This window comes from Heliangelus exortis, chromosome 5 (assembly GCF_036169615.1).
Source record: "Heliangelus exortis chromosome 5, bHelExo1.hap1, whole genome shotgun sequence".
In the NCBI taxonomy this organism is placed as follows: Eukaryota; Metazoa; Chordata; class Aves; order Apodiformes; family Trochilidae; genus Heliangelus; species Heliangelus exortis.
In genome coordinates this window covers 26,098,161-26,120,918 of record NC_092426.1, presented here as the reverse complement: position 1 = coordinate 26,120,918, position 22,758 = coordinate 26,098,161, and the positions used below count along the sequence as shown (strand labels likewise).

Here is a 22,758-nt window from a genome sequence, read left to right as displayed (position 1 = left end):
AATTAGGGCCCTTATACTCCTTATGCCTAAGATTTCAACAGAAAGCCCCCAAACTTGTTCTCTGTAAACCATGATGGTATCTGCAGGGTAAAACCAAATACTTTGAGAAAAATATTTTAGTGTATGGAAATTAAAAGACCAGATATCATGTTAAGCACCACATGTGAATGTTCCTCTAGCCAAAATGAGGCAGGAGGAAAAAAAAAAAACTAAGCTACTTCAGCGTACCAGGTGTCCCCCAAAATGCTCAAGAAGCTAGCAGAACTTTCAAATTGCCATGCTGAGCAAGAAGTTTTAGGTAACTCCTGTCTGTGAAGTCTGCAGCTACAACACTTGGTGGTTTTCCCTTGTCCATGTTGCAGTCAGTGATCTCTTATCCATACCAGGGCAATGTGGATCCTGAAACCTAGCTTTGTCTTTGACCAACAGCATGCACATGATGCTGAGTGTCATTTGCTCCATAGCTGTTCTTCTGGCTCATTTGAATACAAAATGTGGCAAAATGCTATTCTTTGTCTCTCACAAGAGAGAAAATTCAAAATAGATGAAAAACTACTGCAAATTATCTCCATCCTCTTTTAAGAGGAAGAAGAAAGCAGCCCCTCAAGTCCCTCTGACTTGCCTCACTAGACTCTGCTGACAGCAATACATAGGGTTGACTTCTATAAACTCTTTCATGAAATCCCTTTGTTAAATTGCTTGATGAAGTAACAAGTTCTGCTAGAATATTAGAATGCCAGAGACCAAACCATACAAAAACTTGAATGCTGAGGCAGTCTTATTTCACCATCCATTCCAAGTAGATACATGAGCTATGATCTTCATCTTCTGTAAGGTACTTGCAGTTCAGTTTTTAAAGTCATAGTAAATGTTAAGTCTGGATGCTGAAATGTTAGGCATATATACAAACAGGTTTGTGTTTTTTTGGTTTTTTTGTTTAAGTCACTTTGGAATTGGTGTAAAATAGTCTTGCACTTGAATTATTCTATTCTTTCTGAAGACAGAAATCAAATCCTTATGGAAAATGTTATTACTCGAGGTTCTCCCTCCTGGCAGGAAGTATGCAGGGAAGTAATTTTAAGGTTTCATATCTATATTTAGGAAGAACTGATAATTCTAGGAACTGTTCTTAATCTATGCAAGACATGGCAGTCTAGGCACTGTCTGGTATTTTTGACTCCCACAGAAAAGGGGTGTTTTTCTAAGACCCTTATTGTACCAATTTACATAGGGCATACTGGACTTAATTGAGTCTCTACCTACATATCAGCCCTGACTCTGAATTTAAATTTCTTGCTTCCCAGATTGCTACCTATTTGCATTGCTTCACTTAAAAAACCTTACAGTTTAATATCTTACTTATCGGAGAAAAGCAGGGTCCAGTTAGTTAAGGTTTCAGTCGTATGTGGAATGTGACTTCCTAAGCTTGTCATGCATCAAACTGTTATGGCTGGCAATTGTTTAAAAAAATTCATTTTGTTATGAACTAGCCTGTTTTCAACTGGGCTGTTCAGAGATGGATTGCTTTCTGGAGTTTTTGACAGGTGTAATTGTTAAGGCGTCATCTGTTCTTGTTTGCACAAAATACATTTTAGCCAACTGTAGGACTTGCCCGCTAATCTTTCTCACATCATTCCATTCTTTGCTTGCCACTAGACAAATCCCCTGTTATTTGACCAGATGGTGGAAAATCCATTCTCATGATAAGTTGCTTCTAGTTTGCATTTAGATTACCTGCAAAAATGGAACAATTTACTACTCTGCCTCTAACCATCTCTTTCCTCCTTTTTTCCCTTAGTTTGACTTCTTGTAACTAATTATTTAAATTCTGCCCTGTGAGTTAAAATTAGTCATAGCTTACACGTTTCACATGTATGTAAATGCACTTAAGTTCCACCTCAAGTTGTATGATGAATCCATCTAGAGTTTAGTGACACGTAAAGATAGGAAGATTGGCTGACTGATGTGCAAACACAGCAGCTTATAATTCCTTTCACATCAGAGGTGATACTTTTGAACTTTTAGGGAGAGTAGGCAACCTCTGAAAACCAAGGTCAGGTGTGAGAGAACACGCAGCATCATAATCTTACAGCACAGACACCGAGGAGTGAAATATTGTGTTCCATGCAGTGTTAGCAGACAAAATGCCTCTACAAGCTTTCTAGCTTCTTTGGAAAATAACATTCTGTAGTTCAGATTTAGGTGGTTATAACCTAAAACTCATTTTTGCCTTTATTATCGTGAAATGGCAACTTTTATTCTGTCCAAAAGCTGATAGGACAATAAGTGTTTCTTTCTTAAGCCTGTCAAAATTCAGCTAAATTTGGGGTGAGCTAACCACTGCAAATTGATCAGACTCAAATACTCTTCAGTGCTCTAATTTTTAATACAGAGAAAAATACAAGAAATCAATTTCAAAGCATAAAATAGAACAAGAATATACAGTACCCAGAGTAAAAAGCCAATATACAGTTTTATCTTGAGCTAAATCAATTTTGTGTGTGGAACTTGAGAGATACTCTATCTGCTGACGTAATGTGCTAAAAATACGTTAGCAAAATTAGTTTAGTGAAGATTGTCAAATTTTCTTTTTAAAGGGGTGAAAAAAACCTCAGCCAAGTGTTGGAAAACTTTTTCTTTTGGATATTAACCAGTAATTCTTGTTAACTTTTTCTATGTTTTGTGCATTTGGGTTTTGTCTAGTTTGTTGGTTTGTTTTTGTTTTTTTTTTCTGTTGGTTTCCAACCCCCACTGCCCCCCCCCCCCCGTAAGGAATGCTGAATAAGCTGTTCTGTGAGGTAGTCTACATTTCTGACCTATTTCTGACCCGCAGCCTCATAGTTATCAGATGATAATTAATTGTAAATGTAAATCTATTAAATGACAGCTAAAGAAGATAGGACAGAGGGCAAATGAGTGTGATGGTGTTTGGCAGCTTCTAAATGCATAAAATACAAGCATAGTCTGTATTGGGCATAGAAGTCCATTTGTGGAAATACACTTACCATGCTAAAATAAACCTTAACAATAAGACACAAACATCGTACAAGAAAATGCAGGGGTTTTACTTTTTTTTTTTTTTCCCCCCAAAGCTTCGCTCTAGGTGTTTGCTGTATGGTTAAAAACATGGTGTGCACTTTGAAATGTATTCCATAGTGTCTCAGGACTGTTTGCTTTTTCAGGTTAAACACAATAGGACCCATTCTGTGCTAATTTAGTTGCCATGCAAACTCAATGAAGTCAGTGGGATTTTAAGAGATTAACATTGATGTCTTATTTGGCTCAGTGTTTCGGATTATGATTTATTTTAAAAATTATTATTTCTGTTGCAGCAGAGGGGGAATGTTTAATAAAATAACCCTTTAAACAAAATTGGTAAGAGAACACTGGGTCCAAAAAAGATAATGGGATCTTGGCTCATGAAGTGGCTTCCAGTCCCATATAGAGAGAAGAGAGACTTCCCTCAGACTAGGATCCACAGCAGCTGCTGTTTTGTATGAGCCTCATATTGTATAATTTAAAATAAACAAAAGCCATAAACATGAATACTCCCCCTGTCCAAAAAAAAAAAAAAAAAAAAAAAAAAAATTCCATGTTCTGCTCTACATCTTTTGGTTGTGCCATCTAATTCTTGTTAGATGTAAACTTGGACTGTGGCTGATTCACAGTCCAAAACTCTGATCTGGGCTGGAATCACAGTATAGTTGAGGTTGGAAGGTTGTTTGGTCTGGTCCTTCTGGCTTGGAAAAGCAGGGGCACCTGGACTGTGTTTCCCTGCTGGAGATTCCACAACCTTTCTGGGCAACTTGTTCCAATGCTCCATCACCTTTGCAGTAAAAAAGTGTTTCCCGGTGTTCTGATGGAACCTCCTGTGTTTCAGTTTGTTGTGTCATCAATTGGATAAAAGAGCAGTGACTGCCTGTGTCATAAAGCCTAAACCAACCAGAAGCTAGCTGAGAGGTATTCTACACCAGGGTGGTGCAGGGAAGACTTTTTTTTAGGACTTATTTCATCACAATGGTGTCCAAGCCCACATCTTCCTCTTCCCAGAAGAGTGGCATATAACTACTTCAAAACAAAGGTTGTCTGGAGTGAGCCATATTCTACTCCTCTTGTTTAACTATTCAAGTAATAGCAGTAATCAGTATTACTATTCAAGGTTCATTTGTCCAGAGAACTGGTGGAAGAAAGAGCATAATTCTGAAGTCCTGTGATGAGAGCACTCATCTGGGAAGTATTCTGATAGTTTTTGCAAGGACTGCTTATGCATTCCTGAATGACTTTTAATATAGCATACTCTTACTGGCTTCCTGTCTTGCAACCAATGAATCCTAATTTTTTTTTTTTTTTTATTTTTTTTTATTATACTGTTGTTTTAGCAGGAGGAGTTAATGGACCTCTCACTTTAGAGTGACCCAGAGTCAAGTGCTTGTGTCTCTCAAGACACAAGCAACACAGAAAAAACTCCCTTCTGGATTTTCTTTTTTTCTTTTTTCTTTTTTCTTTTTTTTTTCTAGCTTCAGTGGTTCCCTGCCAATTGCACTTGTTTTGCAAATCCCATTTTAAGGTACTTAGTGTTCCTCGCATGCTGTGTATGGTGCTTAGGTTTCTAACTTAAAGGCCCTGGGTATCAAATAAGTCTCTAGTGATGCTTTAATTGGTGAATGCAGGCGCATCAGGATTTGGAGGTGTTTGGTCCTGCCTTTATCACGTAGCTGTCTCCTCCCTCTTGCATGTGGGTTCCCATGGGCCAAAACCACTGCTGAGGCATCCTTGGAGCAGGCTTCCAAAGGGCCAGGCCTGCTAAGAACTGAAATGTGTCTGCCACTCTGCGTAGGGTGCAGTCTTATTGAGGAAAGCCCTCAGTTTCCACAGTACATAACTTTAAATTTCATTGTAAAGCTTTTTGCTGGATAATGATACTAAGTTTTTTTTCTTATACCCCTAGTTTCAAATTACTACTGAAAGAAATATGATTAAAAAAAAAAAAAAAGACTAGCTTAGAGCTGTATAGATGTCATACTGAAAAAAAAATGTATATTTGAAAAAAAAATGTATTGACAAGAATATTTGTTTTTTAAAAATTCACAGCCTAAAATTCTACATTTTAAGAAATCAATAAAGTTTCTCTAATTTCTATTCACTCTTGTGAACTGTCATTAAATTAAAATTGAAAAAGTTGTTAATACAAAAGCATCTGAAATGTGTTTTTATTCCAGAGAAGGAGGGTTAAAAAAAAAACAAAAACAGACAATTGGTGGGTACTGTTTTGTGTGCAATTCCCAAGTATATTTTAAAAACAACATTGAATTTTTATAGCCAAATTATATTTTCTGCTAACAGGGAGTTGGGGAGGGATGAATAATAGAATGATTGACAAATCTTTTAGGGCTTGATTTTACAAGATGCTGCGCACCTCCTGATTGCTGCCAATCACTTTCATTTTCTTTCAGTCAATCTGAGAACATATGGCATTATTCAGATGGTGCTGAGCACCTTCAATCACAGTCCTCATAATGCCACAACATCCCCATTCTGTGCAAATGTGAGAATTGCTGTTGACAATTTAAATTGGAGGGTTATTTGGTCTTTGTCTGGACAAACTCCCAGCTGATATAAATGGATGTTCAGCCTAAGGAAGGATTGCAACAGTAAACAATACATAATCAATTTTATAAGCACTATTGTGTATACGCAAACTCTGTAAAATATCAATTTGGTTCATAAAATTCCTTACCCCTTCCACTTTTATTTGATGGGAAAATATCCACCGTTCCTGTGGAGAATGGAAGCTTAGTTTACTCTCAGTGCAAATTTTGAAAAGTGGAAACTCTGGATGTTATGTGCACAAGGCAATTGATTTGAAGAGATCAGAAAGGTTTTTAATTTAAAAATAAATTAAAAAATCCATTTCAACATACTGATTTGTCCTGCATTACAGTTACCTGTAGAGAACCTCTGGTCATGTCTATCTGTTTTTGATGCCTCTACAGAATAACTGTCCAGCATCCTCTGCCCAACCAATCAGAATGTAGGAAAATCTACAGATATGACGGAATCTACTGTGAATCTGCCTACCAGAAGTATGTTGAAATCTGTGTGAGTCTTGCCTCTAGCTCGTGCATTTAGTGCTCGTGCTGTCCCTCTATACAGACATTACCCGTGTTTTGAAACCTTACACTTCTACTCGTGTGCAAAACCTCTACAGCAGGGACAGAGATGTGTTGTTTAATTCTTTGGGTTTGTGCTTTAAAAGCTAAAAAGCGAAAAACCCTATGACTTTACTAAATCTCTTAGATATGCTTCTGTACAGTGCAATAAGCAAGAATGTATACACTAGAAAATCTAGGCAAAATGTATTGCACAGGTGCTTCACATCTTAGGGATTTGAAAGGTGTGTTATGTATAAATTAGCTGTCACTTTTTTCAGTCGTGTAATGGAATGATGAGTTGTAATTTGCATAATCCTTTAAGAAGTCAAATTATACTGTCATGTAGCAGACTTAACATGCTAGCTAGGATTTCATAGCTTTGCAGCTAATTAGTATGTACCTTACAGGACAGTTAAATTGAAGTTGAGTCCTCTTGCTTTGCAGTCATTTGCCTTTGTCCATTGCCCTAACAGAGCCAGCTTTTGTGTGTAATGTGACAGTGTTCCTGGTGCTTCTGACAGTGCTATTGCTGTGGGCAGGCAAATGCAAGGTGCTTGACTTCTGTTACTTTTGCAGTCGCTGAAGTTCCTACCACAATAAGGATTTAATGCAATATTTCTACATGGAATTGAAAAGTATTTGCTCTATAGGTGTATTGTAGATGATTTTGTATTAATATGTTGGAAATCAATATGTTGGAAATGCATTATGAAATTTCTGTTATCTCACTGGATTTTGAAACTGCTTTGTTACTTAGTGTTTACTTTCCACACCCCAGCTATTTTCTTGTTTCCCATCTCAGTGTTGTTATCATCTTCTCTATAATGAATTCCATTTTCCAAAAAACCTTAACTGCTAAAGATCAGTTGTACTCAGTATTGCAATGCCATGTTTCTTTAGCAATGTAGTCAAATGATCATGATTTTTTAGGTCATATTCTCTCATCCCCTCTTTTTATTCTATCACTTGCTGCTTGTTTCCGAATCTTCTTAGTAACATTAATAAAAGCTGTTACTTGAGCTTAAATGAAGAATTATTTCCATTACAGAATTGAAAGGAGAAATGTAGGTTTATCAATATTACAGCCTTATTGTGACTTGGTGAGACAAAATTATAATTGTGACTTTACACTGACTTTGAATTTTTCATGGTTTTCACTCTCTCTCCCCAAATAATGGGAGTGTCCAGGGTAACAGAGGCAGTCTAGATCTAGTATGAATTTAAATGTTACCATAGAACTTAACTTCAATGATTTTACTTTTCATGTGACTTCAGTAAGCATAAAAATGTATGAAGCAGATTTGTTGTGCACTGTTTGCATCCGTTTTTAGAACAACTTCAGTATCTTTAAGTTTGTGGGTTTTGAAATTTGAAGATTTGTGGAAATAAGAGAGCTTGGCACAGTTTGTCATGAGTGTTAAATGCAGCCATGGCTTTGCGCTGAACACTGTGAATAGTTGATTTTCTTAATTCTTGAAGTTAGATAAATTTATAGTCAATGTAGTTAAAAACAGTTAGATCTGATGACCACAAAATAGAGTAGTAGATATGCACTTCAAGTAGGTATACAGTTGGGAACAGACATTGGCTAAACGGATTTTCAGAAATCTGACTGGCAAGGAAAGTGTTGCATTTGACATCTGTCTTGTCATACCTGAAATATGAATTTTGAAGTGTTGTAAGCCAGTTCACTTGTAAAAATTATGTATTCTTTTTGAAAACCAGAATTTAGGTCTTTCTACAGAAAATATAGAGCAATTTTTTTGATTAGTGAATTTTTCTCTTGATAATTCTTCCATGCTATTTAAGTTCTCTGAGGCATTATTTCTCTCCTTTTCCCAGCAGATGGTTTTGCTACTTTTCCACACAGCAATTCATTACCAGTGATGTAGCAAGTTACGGAAAACTTCTCTATAACCAAAACAAAACAACTTTTTTATTGCGCTTTTAAATCTTATACTTTAGTGGTCCAAGACATGAGAACATTTGGTACTAGATGTTCATGTGCTTCTCTCATGCAGGCTCAATCTACCCCCTGATTAGATGGGGAAGAGAGAAGGGATGGAAAAAGTCATCTGGTGGTTAACAGAGCTGCGCAACCTTCCTTCTTCTTGTAGGATAATTTCTGGGCTGGACACAAGACAGCAAGCTACTTATTCTAAAAGTTAAAGAAATTTTAAGGACTGGTCTTACAGAGTAGGATAGGACGTGGAATCATGGATTTGGGGGCCTGAGTGTTTTTTCTCCAGCCCATTTTAAATTTGAAAGTAGTAGTATTATGCAGAGAGGCTACTATGGATTTATGCTTGACTGTGCACCTACTAAAGATATTTTGTGTAAAGCTACTTATCAGTTGAAATCAAGATAGTCTGATCCTTTCTGTAAAAATCTGAATGGATCATGCCATGTGTTTCTAATCCAAAAATACTTTTTAGAGAACATCTGGGGAAGTGGCCTTTTTAGTTAAATCTTAGTGGTAGTACATATTAGAAATAACAGTTTTTAGTAGTTCTGAAAGGTGTAGATTAGTAAATACAATATAGAAATATGAAAACAATGTAAAGAGCTTTTTGCAACACAAGTTAATGAGGAACTGGACTAATGATTATGTTAACTAATATATTAAAAATAGACAAAATAGTAAATATTTTAATACAGAGTCCTCTTGGTTATTTAGAATCCTCTTGCAATTGGTCTCATGACTGTCACTAGGTATCTTGCTCACAAAAGAGTGGAACACAAAGTTTTAAAAGCTACTGACAAAAAATAGAAGTTTGATTCCATACTTTCTCCCCCATCCCTGTTGTCCATCAACTTGATTCCCATGAATCTGTGTTATTTTGGGTGGCTGAGCATTAAAGTATGCTTTCTAAGAAGCTGTAAAGAAAGCTTAAAAATAATCCCAAATTGTGTTCACTGCTAGTAGAGACTAACACACAAAGCAGTCTTTAAAGATTTTACTGTTGTGGTTTTTGAGATAGATGACATGTCTCAAGCTGTGGAGGTAAAACCAGAGGCCTGTCAGTTACTGGTCTGGAATACTGGTCTGTCCTTCAACTCCTGAATATTTCCCCTTTCTCAGTCCCCACATCCGTATCTAGGAATGTCAAGGCTCTTCTTTTGTCACGTCAAACAAAAACGACAACATAAATATTTCTTGTTCAGTTCTAGCTACTTCACTGTAACCAAACTGCCAACATTTTCCCCTCTTGCCCAGGCTTAAAATCCTTTCTTCTGCTTGCCTGGGTAGATGGTCTCCAGAGGTAGCCAAGAGGAGAACAGCTCCCAGCCCCTGCTCCCATTTTATTTCTTTCTAAACTACAAGGAATAATTGTCCATAAAGAATAGGTTGGTTTGGTGTGGTGTGGGGTTTTTCTTGTGTGTGTGTGTGTGTGTGTGTGGTGTTGGGGTTTTTTTTGGGCTGTTTTTTTTTTTTAATGGCTTGTCTGCTGGAAGTTCCTATTGTGTACAAGTGGAGGATATATTGTGTTTTGGAGGAAGTTCCTCCATTCATTGAGTGACCCTTCACAGTATCTCCTGGGCCAGGAGGGAAGATGTTCTGTTTGGCTGCTACGTGCTGTCTCCAAAGCAAAGGTAGAAGAATCATCTCTTCATCTCTCTCTTCCTCATCTCTTCTTGTCCATATTCAGCAGAATTAAATATTGTTTCTTTCTCTAGGAGTTTAGTGTAGAGGAAGAGTTTGTACTGCAAGGTATTTCCCCTGAAATGCAGAGGATGTTATCAGTATGTAAGGAAAACATCTCGCTTATTTAAATCCCAGAAATGCAGCTATGGTCTGATTAGCTCTTTTTGCTTTATTTCTCCGCAAGTTAGTGAAATGAGCACAGAACAGAAGGCTCACTGATTTATAGGTATGAAGTGAAGCAGTTTAACTTGACAGGTGTAGCTTGGTCATATACACATTACCATAGAATCATTTAGGGTGGAAAGGACCTTGAAGGTGAACTTCAACTTCTAACTTAACCTGTCAAGTCCATCACTAAACTGTGTGTCTAACACCAACATGCCTTTGGGTGGTGACTCAACCACTTCCTTGGGCAGCCTCTTCTAGTGTTTGGCAACTCTTTGAGTATAGAATTTTTTTCTGATATCCAATGTAAACTTTTGCTGGCACAAACTGCAGCCATTTTCTCTTGTCTTATCACATGTTACTTGGGAGAAGAAACCAGCACCCTCCTCGCTATGATCTCCTTTCGGGCAGCTGTAGGGAGCAATAAGATCTCCCTTCAGCCTTCTTTTCTCCAGGCTAAACAGCCCTAGTTTCCTCAGATGCTCATCATGAGACTTGTGCTCCAGATGCTTCACTGGCTTCATTGCCCTTCTTTGGACATGCTCCAGCACCTCACTATCCTTTTTGTAGTGATCCCAAAACTGAACACAATATTTGAGGTGTGGCCTCACCAGTGTCAAGCACAGGGGGTCAATCACCTTTCTAGTCCTGCTGGCTACACTATTTCTGATACAGAAATTCTGTATTCTGAATTCTGATACAAGTCAGGATGCTCTTTGGCCACCTGAAGTGGCTCATTCTCAGCTGGCTGTCAACCAGCACCTCCAGCTCCTTTTCCTCTGTGCAGCTTTCTAGACACTCCCTGAAACCTGCCTCCAAGTGCAGGACTCAACACTCAGCCTCAGCCTCATACTTTTGGCCTCAGCCCATCAATCCATCAGCAATCGAGCCCATCAATCCATCTTGTCCAGGGCCCTCTGCAGAGCCTTTCTGCCCTCATCTCAACACTCTGCCTAGCTTGATGTGATCTATAAACTTACCAGGTGGTGTTGCAAGCTCTTCTGCCAGATTCCTCAGTACCCTTAGATGGATCCCATCTGGTCCCATAGACTTGTGTGTGTCTAAGTGGTGTAGCAGGTTGCAAACTCTTTCCCCTCTTGTAGGGGCTTCATTCTGGTTCCTGTCCCAGTCTCACAGCTCAGTAACCAGAGAACAATTGATGCTACTACTAAAAACTAAGGCAAAGAAGGCAGGTACTATACTGAACCCTTTTCAGTATGTTTCCCCCCCTGCACCCAATAAAGGATGGATGTTCTCTTAGCCTTTCTTTTGTTGCTAATGTATTTATAGAAATATTTTTATTGTCTTTCATGGAAGAAGCCAGATTAAATTTTAGCTGAGATTGGGCTTTTCTAATTTTCTCTCTGCATAACCTCATGAGCAGCCTGATCTCTAGTCTGAGGTGTCCCTTCCCATGGTGGAGGGATTGGAACTAGATAATCTTTAAGGTACCTTCCAATCCTAGCCAGTCTGTGATTCTAAGACATCTTTGTAGTCCCCTTGAGTGGCCTGCCCCTTCTTCCAAAGGTCAAACTTTTCTTTTTTTTCCTGAGTTCCAGCTGAAGCTCTGTGTTCAGCCAGGCTTGTCTTGTTCCCCAACAGCTTGTCTTTTGACACATGAAGATAGCCTACTCCTGCACCTTTAAGACCTCCTGCTTGAAGAATGTTCAGCCTGAATATTCCTGAATTTCTTTGCTTTTCAGACCAGGTCCTTAAACAGGCCAAAATCTGCCTTCTGGAAGTCCAAGGTGGCACTTCTGCTGTCCCCCCCCTTCTTTTTTCTCCATGGATGATAAACTCTAGTGTTTCTTGATCACTGTGCCTAAGATGTCCTCCAGCTTCTCACATCACTGAGAATTTCTTCTCACAAACAACGGATCCAGCAGAGGCTTCTTCTGAGCCTCTAAGTGCTCAGAAGATCCACACTTAGCAGACCAAAATAAGCTCCCTGCAGTCCATATGTTGACTCAAACCCTTAACTATTTGTAACACTGAGAATAGGAGGCACAAGGCTAAACCATTCCTATTGGCCTCCAAGGTTTAAATTAAGTTTTGATTATTTATAAAATGGATAAAACAAAGCCAGAAATGCTTTGCATGCCCAAGAAATTTCATGGCCCTGGTAGACAGCATAAAGGAGAATATAAACCTTGTTAATGATTTATATAATTCTCCCAGGGTTTCTAATGAAGGAATTCAACCAGATTCAGAACATAAGAAGAGGAAGGATTTCTCAGGCTTTTTGAAATAGTCTGCAGTGCTCATTACCACCTTAATGTGGAAAAAGCAGTAAAAGACTTGCAGAGGAGGAGCACATAGTTCCAAAAGAAGATTCAGAACTTGGTGAAAGTGGGTTAAAACCTCCTGCTGATGGCTCTGCAGCTGGCTGTGCTGGTTCAGGTCATTATAGACATTTAAACAGCACAGAGAAGTTGGTAATAGTCAAGATGTCACTATGTTTTTCCATCTTTTTGTTTCTTGGTGGTGCTGCTGCACATAAACTGACATAGAAAAATGTAAGACTCCTCAGATTTTTTGTTTGTATATCCTGACTCCTCTTATACACTGTAGCTGAGGAAAAGATTCAGCAGTCTGCAGCAATTATTTTAGTTGCAAGAGAAACAGATAACATGAAGGACAACAGGGCTGTCATTCAGGTTAGTGCTGTAAGTACATAAGGTTCTGTCCCAACAATGATTTTAGTGTCCCACATTAGAGGTTTACCTAAGAGAGAACATACTGAAGAAGCTGTTATTTATTTTGATCTACTCTAGTACAACCAGGAAGGAAAAGCCCCCATCTGCTTGTAGTGCTGTTTCTCCACTTCTCATTTTCATTTTTCTCCTTGTGATGTGAATTTAATAGTGCTGTTTGTTTCCTTTTTTTTTTAAGACGACTCTATGGATCTTATCTACATAAATTTGACCTCTTCAAAAATATTGAAAGCTAATAACCTAATTCTTTCCCAGTAAATAGCAAAGAAGCCACTGATAGCTCGCATAACAGGCCTTTTGTTATAAATCACCTGCTTCTTACAGCCTCTGTGAGGCTGCCTGGCAAAACTATCACTTCTACAGCTGCCTCTGTCTGCTCCCACTTTGTGTAGCTTTGACCGTATCTGTAGGTTTTCTGTGCTGAGCTGTTTGAGAAATCTTTTTGGTCTTTAACCAAGTTTTAAAATGCATCCCAAAGTGAGCTACCATCTCCTTACATGTAAGATGTGAGTGGGCTTTCTCTGGGTAAGAAAGGAGATTAGCTGTGTCACTTTAAAATGATTAATGATCACTCATTAGCAATAAGTTAAATATCTAATCCTTGGCTGACTGGAGCGTTTGAGAGAACAGCACTCAAGAAGTACAATTTTTCAATAATGAATTTTTGTACTTCGGCTTCTATTATTGCACAGGAATATGTTGCACTGGCTTTCAAAGTTGTGAGATTAATGAAATGTAGCCATAACAGAGAGTAGATGTGATATATACATGTTACCTGGAAGTCTTGCACTTAGCATTGATAAAGGACAGTGTTTAGGTTTACAAAATCCTATTGAGTTTATAGTTCGAGAGCTTTTGAAAAATCACAAAAGCTGTGCAATATTTAACTGTAATAACTACTCTGACTTAAATCCTGAAGTGAATGTGGTCAGTTGACCATTTAGGCAGTTACCTGGTCCCTCAACCACACCCTTTAAACAGGATGGTATTCATGGTCTGCTAATTTCCTGTGAAGAAAGATTTGATATTCAGAACCAGTTTCTGTAGATTTTCATCTTCATTTCAGGTTTAAAAGGTTCTTTCTTTGAAAGGTTTTGTGCTGTGTTTTTTTTTTGTTTTTTTTTTTTTTTTTTTTTTTTTGTTTGTTTGTTTTGTTTTGTTTTGGTTTTGTTTGTTTTTTTTTTTAAATAGAGAGGTTAATCAAATTATTTGTGACTGAAATATTCTTTGTATTTAGCAAGGTTTTACTTTTCCCATATTTCTTCAGAACTTGCTGTGTTGCACATATGCAGAAACACCAATGCCAAGGATATTCAAAATATCACTTGTATGCATGTTTTTGAAAGGCAGAGATCCAGCACTTTTCCTTCTTTTGATTTAAAAGAGCAATAAAAAATAGCAACATAGCCTTGTAAATTCTGGTTCTTTTTAGAAGGAAAATGCTGATTATAAGAACTTCAGGTGAAAGAAAATCCTGCCTTTCTTTAGGTGAACTTTGTTTAATGCTAAAGTACTATTACCTTCCAGTCTGAAATTTTCTAACTTTTACATAGCTGAAATATTCCAAGTCCAGCATTAGGAACCTGGACATGTACTCCTGTAGTATTCTTGATACTCCTTAGTTCTTGCCCTCACCCACATTTAATATTTGTAGGCTTAATAACACTGTCATCATTTATCTTCCTCCTTGACACAGGTTTTGCATTATTAGCATGGGAAGTTCTCCAGAATATGAATGCTTCTTGTGGCTGCTTGTTGCAGTTTTTCTAGTCCGAATGCTGATATAGTCCATTGTTTTTTCCTGTGGTAGTGCTCGGGGATCACAGATGCAAACTTGAACCACATTGCTCCATGCCCTTTCAAAGGGAAAGATTCTCTGTCTCGACCTGGGAAGTGATTTTTAAAATCCTTTCTTGTTTCTACTCTGTGTTTACTTCCTTTTACATCAAAGGTTCTTTTTTGCTGCTGTAGCCAGGGTATTGCACTGTAGCCTAATATTAATTTGGTTATCCATCATCTATATGTCTCTTCCTATGTTGTTATATTGTCTTTGTTTGGAATCTGTGCTCTTAGTTACTGGATAGACAGCTTTGTGCTCAGCTGTGTTAAAACACATCTTACTCAGCTGAGCCCACACTGCAATGCAATCTGTGGAACTGACAAGTCCCTGGTATTTACCATTATATTATCTTCTGTGTCATCTGCAAATTTTACTGTGAAGGATTTTTTTCTTTCATACCACAGATTAATTCTGCTGCATGGGTACTGCATAGAGAATAAAGGGCTCAAGGAGTTCTTTCCCTACAGAGAGTACTTGGTGTAGAACTAATCCACGTTTCAGAGCTGCTGGTCATAATGGGTGGGAGTAGATGAGGGCTGCCAGCATGGAGAAGTTGCAGCCAAACAGGGGCAGTGAGTTGTGAGCCTTCTCTCTTTACTTGCAGCAGTATGGGATGGCTTCTTTAAAGTTATGTGGGGCTTGTTTTGCATAGTGATGCTGTGGAAATGAAGAAAATTCTCCCTTGAAAATTCATGTGAAGGCAAAAGAGGTGGTTTTCATAACCCTAAAATCTGTCATATTAGTTTTCTTAAATCAATTAAGAATAATTTCATTTCCAAATGAGTTTATTTACAATGAACTCTGCTTTTCAAGTTGCTAGAAGATTAAATAAGTCATCAAGCATAGTGCTTTATTGAAAAATAAATTCAGAGTTTGGAAGGAATGAAGCTTCAGGTAACATTTAGTCCCTCATTTTTCCTCCACCCTTCAGAAGGATTTCTTTGAGCAATCCTCAAAATCATGCTCTGAAGACTTTTTTTTTCCTTATGTTGGCCACTTAGACACATGCAGTACTGTACATTGTTTTAGATAGCTAAATGACTTAATTTAAGCCTTAAACTATTAATTTTTCCATCTAAGCATAGGGCTTCATGATTCAAGTGACACATTTCATGTTTCCCATCTCGATGCAGAAATATTAGACTTGATTTATCTATGACAAAACGTCTGACTATCTGCTAAAATTCCTGTATGATAACAATATGAAGTCATTTAAAGGATATATTTTGGTTTACTTTCCCTTTAAGACAAATACTGCTCCAGTTAAAACATGCGAAGATGTACATCTTTTTTTAAAACATTTTTTTAGATGTCTGTGGTCTTGAAAATTCCAAGTTTGTATATACAGATGCACATGTAGGCATGTAAATATACAATTTGGAAAAGAAAATACAGTAACTTTAGGGAAAAATAAAACGAAGAATAAAGCATACTTGAGTGCAATAGGAAGGTTATGATTTTTAATTTGTCCTTTTTAGATACAAACCAATCCTGTATTGTTCTCTTAACAACCCAGAAAAACCAAAGAACAGCAACAAAGGAAACTCTAATACCATATGAAGCAAAGACTATATAGTTAGGATTAGCCCTTAATTTCTGTTAAACAGGGAGTAAAGTTTTCAGAAATACCAAAAAAGCCCCAGCCCAATCAACAATAAGGAAAGACACTGACACACTTGGAAGTTCTCTGCTTATTGAGAAACAGGGCATTCATGAAAGCAGATACTTCTGCCTGTTGTAGTTGCACTGAACTTTCTCTTCCAGTTTTGTAGGTGATGTTGGGCCTGTGCCATCTTTGAGGTCGCAGACTGTGATGCAGAGTAGTTTAAGATGCTGTACCATGTACCATTTAATCAGATTGCACTAGTTAGAGTATGTGTTGTGTACTGGGAATAATTTGTGTGTAAAATCTTTCCAGCTGCATCTGTACAAAAGGTGAAATTCCCCTACCTCTGCACAAAAGTCAGTTAAATGGACTGTGGGGAATGGAGCAGCAGTTGAATGAATTAATTTCATGTAGCTGTCCGTGGCTGGCTGTGACGCTGCAGTGTGCTACCTCCACAGCTGACTCGCAGCCAGGGCCCTTACACATCTTTGTGGAGTTCTTGGGCTGGTGAATTTCTATTCGCTGATTGCTCTTCTCCTTGCACAGAAGTGTCCTGTATAGTTTTCCACAAGCTTTTTAAATTCCAGTGATTCATTTACATGCTTAGGGATGTAGGTCTGCAAGCATTGCAGCTGCAGTGAACTTTACTACCTGTTATTACCTTTGCTACCTCTAATGTTGGAGGAAATCACAGCATTTGGAGAGGGAACACAAGCACTGTCCCATTCTTCTGCATGTCCTCTCATGTAAGCTGCTGTGTATGCTGCTTCACAGGCTGGAGGAGGGGGTGTGTTGTGTATTCCCCCTTTCCCCAGTGGAAAATCTGTCATTTCTGAGTACTCTCCACTGGGGAGTCTCAGTGATATGCATATAGATAGTCCAGGGAAAGGAGACAAGGCAAAGATTTTCAAGCTGTAGAAGGGCTCGTGTAACCAGTCACACTGCAGGGTGCAGTAAGTTTGGCAGTCTGTCAGTCCTGGGGCTGTCTGGAAGCATCCCACAGTCACAGATTCTCCCTACAACTAGATTGTAGACGAGGCAGTCTGTCACCTGTGTGATCAGTGACCAATAGCGATCAATGTATTGATCATAACTGTTCTTTACTATAGCACATACTGTTGCTTTGCTTAGCAGGATTTTCTCTGCCTAAAGAATGCTGTCATGCTTTACCTTTTGAGCTGTATGTTATAGTAAAAAGGATATGAATATTTTGCTAACTTGGTAAGTTGAACTGAACAGTTTTTGTTATTCACTAGGGATAGAAAATCATGAAAATATCTTGAGTGAAAGACTGACCTAAGATTAAGAGCAGAATATAAGCTAAGTCTATAGTGTATTTTGGTATGGCCTGGTCAATTGGAGGTATTTAAATGGGGTAGTATCCTACTTGGGCAGAGCTGGATCAGCAGAAACCTCTGCAGCAGATACTATTTTACTTGCAAAACTGTTCTTTTACTGATAATGCTTGTTTTGCTAATAAGTAGTGATTATCCTGTATGAGTCCAAAGCTGACCTTTGCTGATGTAGCTGATTACATGCTTAGTGTTTTGCCACAGTAGTGTACCCAGATTGCTCTATTGGCAAAATGCTCCCAATGCAGACCTCATCTGATTTTAGTGATTCACTTTTGATTTCAGAACTCAACAAAATAAGACTTCTTGTGTAGAATTCGGAGCAACGTTGCCATTCCACAACTCTGTAATGAATAGTCATCAGCATAAAGAGGCCCAAGTGCTGTATTGCATTTAAAAATCAATCCTATTTTTCATAATATAATTAAGTTTTTTGTCATTTGAGGTATTCTTGTTGTAGGCTTAACTTGAGAGTGAGAAACCTAATCTTCTTTGTTGCTTCACATATTTCACTTTGGGTCTTCACAGAATCCGGCTGATGGTGTGATTTGCCTGATGAATTGTGACAGTGCTATTCATACTAAATCCCACATGGTTGAGCTCCTTTGCCTTGAAATCAAATGATATAAACAAAAACTTTCCAGAAGAACTCTGAGCTTTTTCACCTCCTTAAAAATCTCTCAACCAAAAAAGTGAAGGGCCTGGTGATCACAACTTAGTCAGGCACAAGACTTTGCTGCGTGCTTTGGGCAACATCTGGATCTTACGCCTTTGGAGAGCATTTTATGGTAATCATAGCAGGAGGCCTGCTTACTTCCAGGGGTAGCAGCATGCTTTTAGAATCACTGCATTGCTGTTTGATTACTGGGGATGGTTATGCTATATGCTGGACTCAGCATGACAGACAAGCAGTTCTGATTCATATCACCCTGAGGACGATCAGGCACGTATCCAGACCATGTATCAGCATCAATGCTAACTGTGGCATTGAAATTGCTGGAAAAGGCATAGAATCAGATAATCATCCATAAAAGAGTACTGCTGAATGGCTGTGAAGTTCACAGCTGGTAGATTTGTCTTATGGGAGCGTGATACTGTTTAACAGGGAAAATTAGTTAAGTTTATTAAACAGGTTAAGACAACTTCATTAGATAGAGTTCTTCCAATTGTTGATTATGGGTTATTTTTACCTTGCCTCCTCCCTAAGTGTTCTTGCAAGTTCTGTTTATAACTTTTGTGAGATGTCAAAAAAGCAACAAATCAATTGCTCCAGGCCTGAGATGTCTCTTTGAGGTTAAACTGTAATCTAATTATTGACACTGTCACCAAATGGAATGAAATACATTCCAGAATGTAAAAAATTTACATTAACTTTTCTGACTACTGTAAGCTCCAGATTTTTAAATTTATCTTGCTTAGATACTTAGATGCATTCCTGCACTGATGCCTACTTTGCTACAGCAAGAATAGTCCAAGCAATGGATTATTTGTTCTTCCCCTAGCTTATACCAGACACCATCTATTTTAGATAGAAAACTAGGAGTAGATTTTTTTCCCCTAATTTGAAGGAGACTCTGCTTTTAGAATTTTTAAAGAATTCATAAGAAACCTGAACAAATGTCATGTTTCACAGATGTTCAGATCTTTTCTATATGTGAATTGTCTGACCCTACGATGCGCTGGCTTGTATTAGTGTAAGTGCCCTTTTCCTAAGCAATGCTTGAAGGAGGTGGAGTCCTTCTCTGAACTTCCAGGGTTGTAGTGCCTCCTCACCTGGGTCCTATTAAAAGCATAGTTAGCACTGGCCATACAGCTCTTGGAGGCATCTAATTCCAAGAAGTTGTTGGTACAGCAGGAATATGATCATGGTTGCAAATGGAAGGTTTCTTGTTTTCTTTCAGTTGCTTCTGGAGAAAACCACAGTCCTGATGCATGTAGTCTCACTCTTAGCTGCATATGAACACTCTTGGTCTGTGTGTTGTTAGGATGTTTGCAATTAATTGGAGAGTTGCAGAAAATGCTGTTCAGTGTAAGGCTCTGCAAAGGGGATCAAGGCTTCACCAGGACTCCTTTGCTCTAGGAATTACTGGCTTGCATATTCTTAGTGTGTTTACTCCAAAGGTGTGATGTCAGGCTTATCTGCTTACAGATAAATATTTGATAAGAGGTGATTTTGTAAAATACATGAAAATTATTTTTGATTATTTGTTATTCTAGATGAACATTTGTATATTGCTTTAACTTTTTATATGTGCTTATATATGACTGACTACTTTGTAAATCATAAAGTAAATCAGTACTTTTACTGATGGCCATCATAGGCCTCTTATTTGTGGTTTTGGAGACTGGCTTCCTTTGCCTCTTATGTGTAGATATTTTTGATTGACAGGTAACTAAATTCAGCTTGGATGACCAAATCCAATATATGCAAATATCAGCCCTTTATTGTTGTGCTTAAGCAAAATTTTGCATCTGCATTAGAATAAAAAACATAGTTTGGGTTGATATGGGTGTTGTATAATATTGCATAAAGGTAGCAAGGTGACATCAAGAACAGAAAAGTATTTTATTTTACGCCAAGTGCAGTAGTAACTTGAAACAGGAAATTGCTGTTTTTCTCCTCTAACATGCTTACGTTTTTTCAAACTGAAATTCTCCCCACAACGAGCCCATGTTGCTATTGATTCATTGCTATCCTCACAGCTTCCTCTGTCACTGCTTGTGCTCACTATTTCTTAACCTCCAGCCCTAGAAAGGCAGCTGGGTTGGTTGTTATGGCACTCACACCATCACTCTGTAGAGCTGTCCTCAACACTTGGGTAGGTAGACTGGTTCCTGATACTGGTTTAAATATGCCCATCACTTCCAAAAATGTTGGCCCTGGCTTGAGGCTTGTGTTTGGGACACCACAGAATGAATTCCAGGTGGCTCAGCAAATGAAGTCTGCCAGGGAAAACAGGTAAATATAATGAAGCAGGGAGGTTATCAGGTGCCTGATTTGGTTAGGCACTAGAAAAAATACTAGTTAAACATTAAATACTGGTGTTGCTATATTTATTATATGGTAGCAAACAGTCTACTCAATAAACATACAAAAAATTAGTAACCTGTAGTTCACCACCCTGGTAAAGAAAATGTGGTAAAATCAGCTATCATGCTATTACTTAAGATTTGAAATGTGGCTTTCTTTTTTGATGATGTATTTGAAAGCAGATTTAGAATATGAAAATCATGCTGTTTTTTATCCTCACTTAAGTCAGATGAAAAACACTTCATTTGTGTATGTACAAGATGATAATTTTCTAAAAACATGTCCTGTGTGATAGCAATTGTTTTTAGAATGTGCAGTACATGCATGTTTTTTCTCTGAGCCTTTCCTTTTTTTTAACCCCTTTGGCCATGCCTCCACCTCCTTCAAAGACATCAAGAAAAAAGTCTGGATATACTGGATAACTTTTTTTTTCTTTTTCTTATGAAGTCTTTTATGTCCTTAAAACTCAGCAACTGCTTTCTGGCTCACTAGTCTTTATTGAAAACAAAAATGGTTTGACAAAAGTTCTGTTTTTCCAAAGCACTGGCTGTACTTCTGGTTTTCAGTTCCTACCAGAATAATTGGGTGGCTTTTTCCAGAAATTGTTTTTCCAGATTGTCAGAGGAAGGTTGTATTTAATGTAAATTCACTATACGATCTACCTTCCTTTAAATGCATAGGTCTTTATTAGATAGTAGCTGCTTGAACTTATTTGAACTATTTCAGTTGTTGTAAGGATGGTCTCTCATTTGCTTTGTGTCTTGCATCGGGTGCATAAATACCTAATTGTGGAACAATAGCATTTTATATCTACTGCAGACTCTCTTCTTAGCTGTATGTCATAAACCAGTATAAAATAAGTCTATATAAGATGTCTATATAAGGTATCTATAGCATTATCACAAATCAATCAAATATTGTGATGAAAGGAAGTTCACTGGCTGGAATTTAGAAATTTAGTGTAAATATCTAGTTACCTAGGATGATTACCCTGTGGAAAGGTGGTGTCTTAGGGGGGTAGATCACCATATGACCCTCTAGTTTGGCCTAAGAAGCTAATTGCATCTGCAGACAGCTATGAGTTTAGTTGTCACACTCGTGTGTATATGCACACACTCAAGGATGCACAAACACATGCAACAGGAAAGTTTAATCATTCCTTTTTGAGTCAGAGCATGATTATAGGGAGAGTGCTGAGCGTAGAAAAAAAAGCACTTTAACTCTGAGTCTTTAAAACTCTGGAGCCGGGGATACTCAATCACTGGGCTTGGATTTGTGAAGGATGAATGGGTAACGTGCTTACTGAGACAAATGAAACTTGTACAAGGTGCAGGAGCAGGGTCCCTGGTTAGCTGAAAGTCAGCTGAGCCAGAATAAATGTGGTTGAAGAGATTAGCACAGACAGAGGCTGACTGCTGTGGTGCTAAGGGACAGAGGACCAGGCACAGGGGAGGGCACTGCTTGAAGCCCCAACAGTTCTCATGAATGATGGGCAAACTGGAGAGCCATGATGTCTGTTGCTTTGGGTGCTAGCAACAATCAAGGGTACTTGATTTTTGGAACATATGGGAAAATCTTGTCTATCTTTTACTTTAACTTTCCCGTATACTGGAAAGGATAAACTCAAAGTCACTGGGGCCAAAGCACTTTGTTTCTTCTACTCACTAGAGAACAAGGCCAGCATTGTCTTGCAGGAATAAAGTAGGCTGCTGTGGAGGGGGAAGTAGGAAAGCCCATGCCTTGTCATTGTGCCAGGGAAATCACCAAAAGTAGTGATACACTTCTCTCAGACTGAAGGAGGCAAAAAAGCTCATGGCTGTAGTGAAACCCAAACAGCTAGATGTGTGGAAAGGAGTCTTCCTTGGCTGCTACAGTGTGATGTGTCAGAGGGAAGGTCTGTTGTGTGCCAGCTTACTGTTTTGATTTTACAGGTCAGTCAGAGAGGCTGAACATGTGCTGAATGCAGCTGTAATGTTTCTGTAGGAGAAAACAGGGCCTTTGAGTTCCATATCCATCTAGAAAATGCATCTGGAGAGATTCAGCTGCTCCTGTGCAAGTAGCTAATTGCATTATCAGTTGCAGAGTCAAGCAGGACACAGCAGAGGAACACGTAGTTGAAACACTTCAGTACCCCTTTTGTAATCACAAGTGAAACATTCTGCTTTGTGACTTCTGCTTCTCTTGGTGTTTTCGCTGTGGTTTTTCTTTTTTGCATTCTTTGGGGTGAACATTTTTGTGCAATGATTTTCCTT

At 38.2% G+C, this 22,758-nt stretch overlaps 1 protein-coding gene across 2 annotated transcripts in view; it reads left to right on the top strand.

Annotated features, from left to right (window-relative positions):
- NPAS3 (neuronal PAS domain protein 3) overlaps window positions 1-22,758 on the top strand; it is a 588,621-nt gene that overhangs the window by 71,677 nt on the left and 494,186 nt on the right. Inside the window, exon 2 of one of the 2 annotated variants that reach the window (XM_071746154.1) lies at window positions 5,994-6,083. The exons of the other annotated variant lie outside the window; for it this stretch is intronic. Within the exon in view, the coding sequence (XP_071602255.1) occupies window positions 5,994-6,083 (90 nt within the window). The remainder of the gene's footprint in view (window positions 1-5,993; window positions 6,084-22,758) is intronic. 2 annotated transcript variants of the gene reach the window in all.